We start from the raw sequence: 11,601 nt of genomic DNA on the forward strand, positions 1-11,601 counted from the left end.
ACCTTCAATCGGCATGAGGGTGAGTAGATTATGACTGACTTTTCATTTAAAAATTCTCTGCAGTTTGAGTTTTGAAGAACTACCTTCTTAAAAACTCTTAAAATCTATTTCTTCCCCATTTACAGAACAGTATTAGGGTCAAGATGAGGAAAAATAAATCAGTTTTGACAATTTATTTACTGCATTTTGAGAATAAAGTCAAAATGTTGAGAATAAAATTTAATTTATTTTCTTTATTCTCAAAATGCAAGGAAAAATCTTCCTCCTCAGATTTATTTTTTCTTTATGGCTGACACTACTGCTGGAAGTCTGACTTTATTCTAAATACTTTGACTTTATTGTTGAAATGTAAAATAAAGAAAATCTTTTTTTTCTCTCTCTCTCTCTTAGGTCTCTAATGGAATCTTTGATTTCTGCAGTTAATCTGTAAATTAACTGAAGCAGAACATGTGCAGTGAACAAACAGAAATACATTTGACGCGTGCACACGTTTACAGATTACTGTAAATGGCAGGATATTAAATATAATGAGGAAGGGGTGAATGAGAAAAAGCGAGCGTGTCATGTTCTTTTTTTGTTTCTCCTCTTTTTGCTCAGTGGCGTGTCTCAGCAAACTGCAGAGGAATGCAGAACACTGAGGCGAGGCCAATTATTCACTGCTGCTATGTGACGTTTATATAACTCACACGTCCATCAGTCAAAAGTGACACTCCACCCAAAAACTAAATGGTGAGTATGAAACACCCTGCAAACTTGCAAAGATGGCTATAAAAATATGTAGTTTGCTCTTTCAGGAAGGATGTCAGCTGTCAGTAGCTTGAGTTCTGTTGATTATAAAGTTTTCACATTAAAAAAAAAAGAATCAAACCATTTCTAAAAACTTTTAAACTTTTTTAACCAAATACAAAAACACTGCATCTGTGTCATATCACCCTCCATGAACTCTGCAAAAAAACAGTATCTTACAGATGTATTTTGGCAAAATGATTAAAATAATGAACATCACAAAATAAATAATATACATCAGACATATATCCATCTGCTGTTTCCCAATTGGAGCAGGACACATCCAGTATAAAGTGAAATATTCTATGAAATAACTTAATAAAACACTTAAACATCTTAATTTTACACATATTCATTCATCAACAGTTCATGTTTTGCAGTTATAAATAAACTTTTGTGATGAAAAACCCTGAGTTGATGTTTCAAATATTTTAAAACCAGTTAAGTGTAGAAAATATAAATGTAGGCCTACCGTACCGATGATAGAGAAAATGAGGATAACGAATCCACCAGTGGGTGCTATAAAACCCATGGTTGGTCCTCGGTCTCCGGCTTCACATATCTTAAAATACATCAGCATTTAAAACATGTATACAACACCTAATACAACTCTACACTGGTGAAACAAATGTAAATATAATTTTCTTACAGCAGTGACCGTCAGACGGAGCGTGTTCCTCGCCACTTCTCAAGGGACTAACTGTTACAGTAATGTAAGGTCAGGTTTCCTTCCTCAATATGGTAATTGCAAAGGCGTAAATGTGTGAGAAACAGAGAGACATAAAAAGGCTGCTGCCCCGACCAATGCCAGAAAATCATCTGTATCATACAGTTTTTATATTCAAAGGGATATATTTTGCAGTACATTTTTACAGCATTACAGCATTTTTTGTTTTTTTCCCCCCCATTTGAAAACTGGTCACCATTCACTTTCATTGTTTGGGAGACAGTTTCTTGTCAAACTCCAGCAATGTTTCGCGGACTAACAAATTAAACCCTCGATCGGCAGGAGGGTGAGTAGATAATGACTAATTTTTCATGTTTGGGTGAACTATCCCTTTAATAAGGTTGGTCTGTCTTGATTTGACTGACAGAGACCTTTGCCTTTATCTCGTTACCAGCTGAGAGACTGTTCTGAAGTTGTTGATAAGTGTCATGGAAAGTTATGTAGCTATGAGAATACATGTTTAATGTTTAATAAATAAATAAATAAATGTAAAAACAGAAATTACCTTTTTCATTACCAAAATGTACTTTTTTCCATTCATTTATGTGTGTGATTATTTATTTATGTATTTATTTATTTACACTTATGCCATTTTTTGTTTCTCATACTTTGTGGCACTTCAGCTTCCTAGTTTTTAGCTATTCTGTTTCTCTGCAACATTGTGTCTTCTATATTTTTTCCCCAGTAAACAGGATGGAAGCAAAATTAAGAAGTATTTGTGATATCTGGATATAAAAATTTAATTAAAATACTGTGATGAAAGTGGATGTTATTGAGAGTTATTTTTTGTTGTACACCAGCAGGCTTGAATCCTTGGTTTTGCATACAGATGTTGTTTTCCTCTTTGCACAGCTACTGAATTCAAACCGACCAATCACAGCGACGGACATGCAAATCAGAGCCTCGTGTCACGCCCACATTTGACAAACTGCCAATGGTTGACGAGTTGGGCGGAGCCTGTAGGATAACAGCGGAGGATTCAAACTGAACATGGCTGCGGGTAAAGATGTCGATGAAAACACACAAAATAAAAGGTAAGAATGAATTTAGACTGACGTTGATACGTCTTTAGTGAAATGTACATCGACGCAGAGTTACTATTATTCACGGCTAAAGCTGAACCTAAGAGTTTTTAAACTGGTAAACATACGTTACGTTCCTGACACAGTGATGCGGACTGTCACTAGCCGTCGTTAGCTTCAGTGAAGAACTTAGCTAACGTTAGCTGACATTAGCTGCTTGACGTTACCTACGTTCGCTGGACATTTGATGAATAAGTGAGCTATAACATGGTGGTCAGACATTGTTGCTAACTGTTTAAATGTTTATAATGAAAGTTCAGTTGCGTTAATGGGAATACTTTCTCTGCTGCAGCTAACGTTAGCACTTTTAGCATAAGGATATCTGTGGAAGAAACGTCAATCACTTGCTCATACGGTTCTTCATATGAATATCTTTATATATTTTGTATATGCGTGAACGCAGTCTAACAGCCCTGGAATAAATCCTGCCTTTGTTTGGTGTATGATGTTCGAGCTTTGTTGAAATTGTCAGAAGTGTAGAATCAACTTTTAGCTGCATAGAATAGAATGAAGATCATTTAAAGGGGCATTACGACAATTTCATACATTGGGTTCAATTAATTTGTTATGAGGAGCACAGCCGCCTGTTGAATAATGTCTTCCGTGGCTCTATAGTAAGCTTTCTAAGGAGAAAATTATCCTGACTGTCAGTCGTCAGTGCTATATCCATCTAATAACCTGGGCTATTATACCGTTCATGTTTCCATGAAATTTGTCCACCCTCTTATTATTGCACTGGGACATTAGCACAACATATATATCTTGTGTAAACATATTTTAATTCATTGTGGCAGATCTTAACAATATTTTGATATGACATCATATCGCAATATGAGACATGATAGATTTAGGATATCCGTTATCTTGAGGTATGACACAAGTATTGTCTTTTTCTGGGCTGCATTACAGTAAAATTATGTATTTTCTGAACTTACCAGAATGTTCCAGCTGTTCTGTTATTTGTTTTTACCCACCTAAACATTATACTTAAGGTCATATATTAAAAAAAAAAAAAAATCTCATTGTGTTATTATTTTGTGAAACTACTAGTAGTCATCCCTTCAACATTGTCACAATATCGATATTGAGGTATTTGATCAAAAATATTGTGATATTCTATTTTGGCTGTATCACCCAGTGATAATACGACAAATTCTACAAACAAACTGATGACATGACAATTTTGGTCACTGTAATTGTGATATGAATTTTCACAGTTTAATTTTTTTAGTGAGAGCTGTTGAATATTAAATCTAAAGATGCACGATAAATATCGGGTCTAATAAATTATTGGTATCTGCTGAAAAAAAATCCATATTGTGACTCCCTAATTAAATCAAAAAAATTCAATGCAGTTCTTTTATAATACAGTAATGTGAAATTATAAGATATCTTGTTGGTAGAGCAGGTAATTAACACTTATCAATATTGTCTGAAAAAAAAAAAATCAGTGTCATGCATCTCTGCTATTTAGTCTTAAAAGCACACTGAATCATTTCTGTTGTATGTCCACTCCTTTACTATGAGAAAAATGTGTTTACAGTCTTCCTGTGTCTTCTCCTCAGAGGTAAAGTGTGCAGTATGGTGATCAATCATGACGAATCCCCGGGGGAATCTCGTGCTGGCCGACCACCAGTCATCTTCAACCCGGACTTTTTTGTGGAGAAACTCCGTCATGAGAACCCCGATGTTTTCCTGGAGCTGGTGCTTAGTAACATCACTCGCCTTATTGATCTTCCTGGGACAGAGTTTGCACAGCTCCTTGGTGAGGAGGGCCCAAAGACCCCAACAGGAGGAAATGGAGGATTCTTTCGCTCGTTCAACTTCCTCAAACGCAAAGGTCAGAGGTCCACTAGGTGATGTCTATAAACTGCCACCAGCAATAACCCCAGTGAATGCCCCTTTCTCTGTTTTTGTATATAAATTAATATTTACAGCATTTAGAAGACCAGGTATCATCATGTCATGTCCATCATTTAGACTTAAAGTTCTAAAATCTCTGACAGATGTGACCTGTTTTTGTAGCCTCCCACTTACATGTTCTTTAAGGTGGCCAGTTAGTTTCTGTGAGGTATCTTTAAGTAACTTTTAAATATTATACCACACTCACATCTCTCCTAATACTTTCACAGATAAAGGCGTTGTGTTTGGAACCCCATTGACAGAGACCTGCATTGCCCAGATCTACCAGCTCATTGAATACCTCACCAAAAGTGAGTTATGCCAATGAAACCCACCAATTTTTTAATCACAGCTGTTTTTACATCCTCACAGCTGTGACTTTCTGGAGCTGACTATGATAACTGCTCACTGGTATTTAAAGAAAGAACAAAGTTGTCTGAAAGGACAAAGGAAGGATTTGATTTTAACAAATGCACCCATGATTACTTCTGTGAAGTACCAGCCCTTTTTTCTGAGTGAGACACTGAGTGAGCACACATATAAATAGACCAAACTGGTATGGGATTGTCAAATGTGTAAAGTCTTTACTCGCTCATACCTGTCTGCTCTTGCGTACTCAGATCTGCACGTGGAGGGTCTGTTTCGGGTGCCGGGGAACAGTGTTCGGCAGCAGACCCTGAGGGAGCTCCTCAACAGTGGAGCCGATGTCGACCTGGAGTCTGGAGACTTTCACCCCAACGACGTGGCCACGCTGCTCAAGACTTTCCTGGGAGAACTGCCCGAGCCCCTTCTTACACACAGACACTTCCACGCACACCTTAAGATAGCTGGTATGAATACACACACACACACACACACACACACACACACACACACACACTTTCATTTATGTTTTTTTTTTTTTTTTCTTAAATGTGAATATTTACTGGTTTCTTTACTCCTTTATGACTTTAAACTGAATGTCTTGGAGTTGTGGGCAAAACAAGACATTTGAGGATGTCATCTTGGGCTTTGGGAAACGCTGATTGACATTTTTCACCCCTTTCTGACATTTTATAGACCAAACAACGAATTGATTAATTCAGATAATGAACGACAGATTAACTGACAGTTAAAGTAATCCTTAGTTGCAGCCCTAAGCATGTCCTAACACGAGTGTTCTGTCATGTTTTAGACATTGTTTGTTTGACATTTTAGTATAAAATGTCACATATTTTAAAAAAAACACACTCTGAAACTTGAAGCCAAAATTCATTAGTTAAGATGTAGAAAATCATTCTATCCTTTAAAAGCTTTTTTGGCAATTTAGCAATTTTAGTCAGTCTGTTAATGACTCCACTCCCTCATCCAGATATTACTCTGTTTGACGAACACGGCAACAAGACTGCGATACCCAACAAGGAGCGTCAAATAGAGGCCCTGCAGCTTCTCTTCCTGCTGTTACCTCAGGCCAACCGCTCACTGCTCAAACTGCTGCTGGACCTGCTCTACCACACCGCCAAGCAGCAGGACAAGAACAAGATGTCCGCCTTCAACCTGGCCCTTATGTTCGCCCCGCACGTCCTCTGGCCCAGACATGTAAGAGTTATAGTTTATACCTACATAATGGGACCAGGGGCTTTGCAAATGTAACAGAAATCAGAGATCAAGACTATATCTCTTAATTTGGGAGCACAGTTATTCATCAATTATTGGACAATTTTTCTTCCACCTTTAATAACACAGCAAGAAAAGTGCCACATACTCGCATACTGTCCCTAAAGTTGCTATATTTTGTGAACAAGTCAGTAATTGTGCTTTATAAAAGATGAGATACAGATAAAACATACTTATTTCTAGTTGTGAGATTGTTTTTAATCATCCCGTCCCATATTGATCAAAAATCTCTGAATGCAGCAGTAAATGTTTTTCTGAATTCTGTTCTCTCCTGCTGCAGATGACAGCCGGTGACCTAAAAGACAATCTGAAGAAACTGAACAACAGCATGGCCTTCCTCATCAAACACTCACAGAAACTCTTCAGGGTGATTATTGATCACACACATGACTGAACAATCAAACTGTTAAAGAATGAACTTAGGTTAGCTCCATATGCAGACAAAGTCTAGAAAAACTGAGAATTGAGCACAGAAGCATAATGTCTGACTGGATTAAACTTTAAAGGATTACCTGTGGATGAGTGGCACATGTCTGTTGTGTGTTGTTCAGGCTCCAGTCTACCTGCGGGATTATGCCAGAGTGCATTTCACCGGGAGCAAGGCTCTGCAGACCAAGGTTAGTGGAGGGAGTCCACATTAAAGCAGAATTTTTTTCAACATCCAGGATAAACACACCACAAACTGCTTAGCAATTTATCTTCACTTTCCCTCCTGTTTAGATGGCAGTTGATCTGTTACTGCTCTTCCTTTTCTCTCCACAAATGCAGATAGATTTTGTAAAAACATAAATGTCAAAACTAATGAACGGAAAAGTAGATTAATGTCTCAACAAAGTTTGTTAACAGAGAAACCAGTTTTTTAAAACTGGGTGAGAGTGAAAAATATTTAAGACAGTGCACAGTATGTTTTGGGGCAGTGAATGAGACTGAACACACTCTGATCACAGCCAAATGTGGCATTTCTATGGCAGTTATCGTCAAATGTCATCTTGCCTTTACACTCAGATGAAATTATTTCCATTTAAAGTTCACAAACCTGCCGTCTCCTCACTCAGGATGATCTGGGGCTGCTGGCAGCGAGCAGCTCTCCTGCTCAGCGGAGAGTGTCGCCCCTGAAGAGGAAGGCTGTTCTGGGCCCCAGCTCTCACGAGCAGTGCCAGTCACCAGCTCAACAGTACACAGAAGAGGCTCTGAAGGAGCTCTTCAGACACGTCCACCACAACATGCCGGACTCCGCCAAGAAGAAGAAACTCGTCCGACAGGTTCACTTCTGGGTCTTTTTAGCTGTCTTAGAGTTCAGCTGGCTGCTGTCGATCTGATTTGTTTAACCATTTGTGTGTTAAATGTCTCTTCTTCTAAATGCAGCTAGTCAAACAGACGACCTCAGGGACGCCAACTAACGAGCACAACCAGGCCCCCCCACCTCCCAGCAAGAAACATCCCCGTTCCCGCTCCTTTGGTGGTCTCATCAAGGTACGAAACAATCCTGGAAAGTCAAGACAAGTTGGACAAGCAATTACATGAACATTAAGTCTACATATATATCTTTTATCTGGACTAAATTTTTAGAACTTTTCTTTTTTTTCTTTTTTTTCACACCTGATTCTCTGGTAACAGCGCAAAGCTCGTGGTGAACAGCTGACAGCGGAGAGGCGGGTCAGACACATCTCACCTGATACCATCACCAGGTCGGGAAGAAAACCCGGTAAAGAGAACGTCATCCTGCAAGCAGTGAGCCTTTTTCTTCTTTACCACACTTGGGACAATATGTAATGTCAACCTTATGTGGGCTTCATATGTTTCTTGTACTTTTAAGTAGCGACTACACATTTTTGTTGTTTTTGTCTTATCTCTGTTTTCTTGGCTCTAAAATTATAGTAGTTATACTTTACTCTTTTCTTCTATCTGCCACAAACTTTTAAGGCAAGCCAAAGTTTCATTTTCATCTTTCTATTGAAAATAATAATGTTATTTTGTTGTCTGTGTGTGTGTGTGTGTGTGTGTGTGTGTGTGTGTGTGTGTGTGTGTGTGTGTGTGTGTGTGTGTGTGTGTGTGTGTGTGTGTGCAGGTAAACAGCCCATTGAATGGTCCTGTGTTGGGTAAGGCAGGGCTGGTAGTAAAAAATCCAGACTTTACTTTCAAGGAGGACAAAGCTCTGAAGGTTTCCAAGGTATGACACAGCTTTCCTGTGTTCTTCTACATTTAACACCAGACAAATCGCTGTCACTGTCCAGATAAAATGTTGTCAATCAAATCTTGCGTTCTGATGTTTTACTTTATTTTTCTCTGAGATCTTAACACCTCAGTGTTCTTTGTCCTGGACATTGTGTCCCCCATAGTTGGTTAACAAAAAGTTAGGAAAATGGTAAAATTTGAGTTGTGACTTGTTGGTACGTTTTCTCATCTTTTCATCTTGTCTTTTTTTTTTTTTTTTAATTGCTTTTTGGTCATAGCTGCAAATGTATAATTTATGAGTGCTTCTCTCTTTCCATCCATCCTTCCACCTCTCCACTCATCTCTCAGCGGGACTCTCCCTCTGTGACCAGGATGTGTTTCTCTCCTGCTCAGCAGATCTCGGTGTAAAGCCAGACACCTCGTCGTCTCAGACAGGACTCGGGCAGTATTAATAATACTATTCCTTCTTGTTTATCCATGTGTTTTTAACTTTTAACTGTGACTAATATATAGCAACTTTAGTCTTGGCCAGAACGGCCAAACCAAAGCCAGGAACTCTTCTTCTCTTCTTCTCTTCGTCTCTCTGCTGAACATCCATCAAGACATGAGTGAGTGTTACAAACCAGTACGAACAGTTGAAATCCAGCACTCAGCGTGAAGTTACATGATGATCAAACAAAACAATTATGTAGAGCTGCAACACTTAATCAACTATTAATCGATTATTAAATTAATCTGCAAAACTTTTGATTATCGATCAATTGGTTTGAGTCTTTGAGTCTTTCTTTAGTTGCAGCTCTACAGTTTTGACTTAAAGATGTTATATCTGATGGCACTTTTTTACCTAAAGAAATACTTTTAAATTTCTTTCAGTTCTTAATCGTTTGAATTATTTTTACCATTCATGTGATATAGTTCTGTATCACAGTAGAGTTTAGATTTTAATAACATTATTATTTTTTTTAAATGGTTTTTATACCACATAGTAATCAAACTTCAGTCTTTTGGAAGTGAGACTTTTTCTTTTTCCTTTTTGAAACTTGGATGAGGTAGGGTTGGACGTAAGTGATGTGATCAATTCATAAAATCACATTAATTTCATGTAATAACCTCAGTATGATGGTAAAATCTGGGACAACAAGAAGTCTGCATCATCTGATCTGCTAAAAATTCAGGTTTTAAATTGTGCTAAACTGTTTACACGTAAGCATTAACATTCATCACGTTGCACTGCATTCTGCTTTGAATAAACACCCTCTAAACTTTTGGGTTTTATCACTTAACTCTACCTGAATGTGACTAATGTAAATAGTAATCAGGAGTCTTTGCTTTGGTTTGGCTTCACTGGCTCAGACCTGCTTGTGCCAGTTATCACTTGAAACTAGTTTTGTTAGCTACTGTATCAGAATCAATGACCACTAGCAAACTGAGCTCACAGTCTGCTGTCGAGTGTAGAATATTTATACATGTTGTACAGTGTGTGTGTGTGTGTAGACTTATTGGGAAATGTGATAATTGTTTTTTGGTACGATGTGTTGTAATTCTTTGGTTACTGGATGATAATTTCTGCTGATGCAGAATCTGATGTGAGGAGGTCACTTTATTTTTTCAAATGTTTTATCCTGATATGAAAAAACATGATATAATTAATGATCACCTTTACTACTCTCACAGGTTTCTTTATTATGAAAACAGTGACTGGGATTCCTGTTTGTGACTCAAATATAAATTCTCAGAGGGGGACTTGAAATATATTTTTTAATAGTTTTATTTTTTTTTTTTACTTTTTTCAGCAGCATGATGGAAGGTTTTTAACAGAAGTGGCTGAGAGATTTGTTGTTGATGATTAGGAAACTGAGAGAAAGCAGGGATGAAAAAGAGTGTTTTTTGTATGTATTTACTCTGGTTGAAATGAGCAGTAATCTGTTACAGTCAGGCCTTTTCTTAATGTCCAGTGCCTGAGGTTGAACCGTGTTAAGAAGAGGCTGTACTCGTGATGTGAGTAAAGTAAGACAGGAGCTGTTTGGATGTCAGGTGGTTTTGTGTTTTAGTACATGTTGAATTTGAACATGTGCGATCGCAAACTGTTTAAACAGATAAGGTGATGGATGATCACATAGTCATTATTCATATTATTTATAGTCTGATTGTAACCTTCAGTAGATGGTGGTTGAAACGCCCCTAATTTGGAGAAGAAGCAGGAGTGCTGGTGTAGGAAGCTAAGCAATGCTGTGGACAGGGTCAGCAGCAAAATGCACTTTAGTCCCATGAAAAGATCAACATCATTTTTTTTTTAAGTAAATGCTTTATTAAGAATATTTTCACTGGTTTACCTTGATATCAGACAGCCTTTTCTGATGGGAAACTGCTGTCATATGAGCTGAATATCCTTCTCTCCAAAACCACTACACTCCTTTTCACAAATAAAATAAATATATCAAGTAAAATTAATCAAATAAAGTTGCAGAATTTCTTCCAGTCTTTTTATTTATTTGGTGACGCAAATAAATTCTCATCTGATCCACCTGTGGGTCCTGCGGGTCTCTCGGAATGACTGCATTAAAACACAAAGGTCACACAATAATGCAAACACTAACAGATTGAGGCAGAGGTAGTCGAGCAACTCCTGTGTTCTGCAAGGTAGAATAACTGTTTTTGCCAAAGGAGTTTGGTGGTTCTGAAGAGAATATTGATGGATATAAAGGCCTCAGTTCCTATATGGTAAAGGCAGTCTGATGGCAGGGAAAAGCGATGACAGTATCTAAATAAAGTGCACACTTAGACTGAAATTCATTTATTTTTTTAGGTGGCTAAAGTACATGCTGCTACTGACTCGGTCTACAACAATGTATTGCTTAGCTTCCAAAGCCGTTATTCCTCCTGGTTCTCCAAACTGAAGGAATGGATAATTACCTCATACCATCCCTGTTTAAAAAAACCTGAACTATTCCTTTAATTTAAAGTGCATTAATAATGTCTTAACACAAACAACTGTGCATTACTTTGCTTAATTAAAACACACTATTAAAAATCCATACATGTCTCAGAGATTGAGTAAATGAAAGCAGTCTTTTATATTTGATAGTTTCCTGTAATTGCCAGTATGTAGAATATTCAAGAAGCAAATATACTCTATGATGAAGGTAGTGCAACAAAAAGTTAAGTGTATACACACTTAAACACAGCTGCTTTGTGTTTGCAGTACAAGTACAAATGCTACTTAATGTCCTGTTACATATTTGGGAGTTTTGTTGGGGGGGGGGGGTTATGCGC

General features: G+C 37.7%; 1 protein-coding gene across 1 annotated transcript; it reads left to right on the forward strand.

The window, feature by feature from the left end:
- The first annotated feature begins 2,465 nt into the window (after nucleotides 1-2,465).
- arhgap19 (Rho GTPase activating protein 19) lies at nucleotides 2,466-11,363 on the forward strand. Its single transcript, XM_084714729.1, has 12 exons — nucleotides 2,466-2,547; nucleotides 4,161-4,435; nucleotides 4,728-4,808; nucleotides 5,118-5,327; nucleotides 5,849-6,075; nucleotides 6,434-6,520; nucleotides 6,705-6,770; nucleotides 7,209-7,415; nucleotides 7,519-7,626; nucleotides 7,771-7,884; nucleotides 8,222-8,323; nucleotides 8,677-11,363. Exons 1-12 carry the CDS (start codon nucleotides 2,504-2,506, stop codon nucleotides 8,734-8,736), a joined length of 1,581 nt encoding a protein of 526 aa, XP_084570855.1. The 5' UTR covers nucleotides 2,466-2,503; the 3' UTR covers nucleotides 8,737-11,363.
- Nucleotides 11,364-11,601: the final 238 nt, after the last annotated feature.

The sequence above is a fragment of the Lutjanus erythropterus genome, chromosome 3 (genome assembly GCF_056507025.1).
Source record: "Lutjanus erythropterus isolate fLutEry1 chromosome 3, fLutEry1.hap2, whole genome shotgun sequence".
Taxonomy (NCBI): domain Eukaryota; kingdom Metazoa; phylum Chordata; class Actinopteri; order Lutjaniformes; family Lutjanidae; genus Lutjanus; species Lutjanus erythropterus.

Coding starts and splice junctions, on each gene's coding strand:
- arhgap19 (XM_084714729.1), top strand. CDS start 2,504: ATGGCTGCGGGTAAAGATGTCGATGAAAACACACAAAATAAAAG. Junction 6,076..6,433: donor ACGTCCTCTGGCCCAGACAT/GTAAGAGTTATA, acceptor CTCCTGCTGCAG/ATGACAGCCGGTGACCTAAA. Junction 8,324..8,676: donor AAGCTCTGAAGGTTTCCAAG/GTATGACACAGC, acceptor CTCATCTCTCAG/CGGGACTCTCCCTCTGTGAC.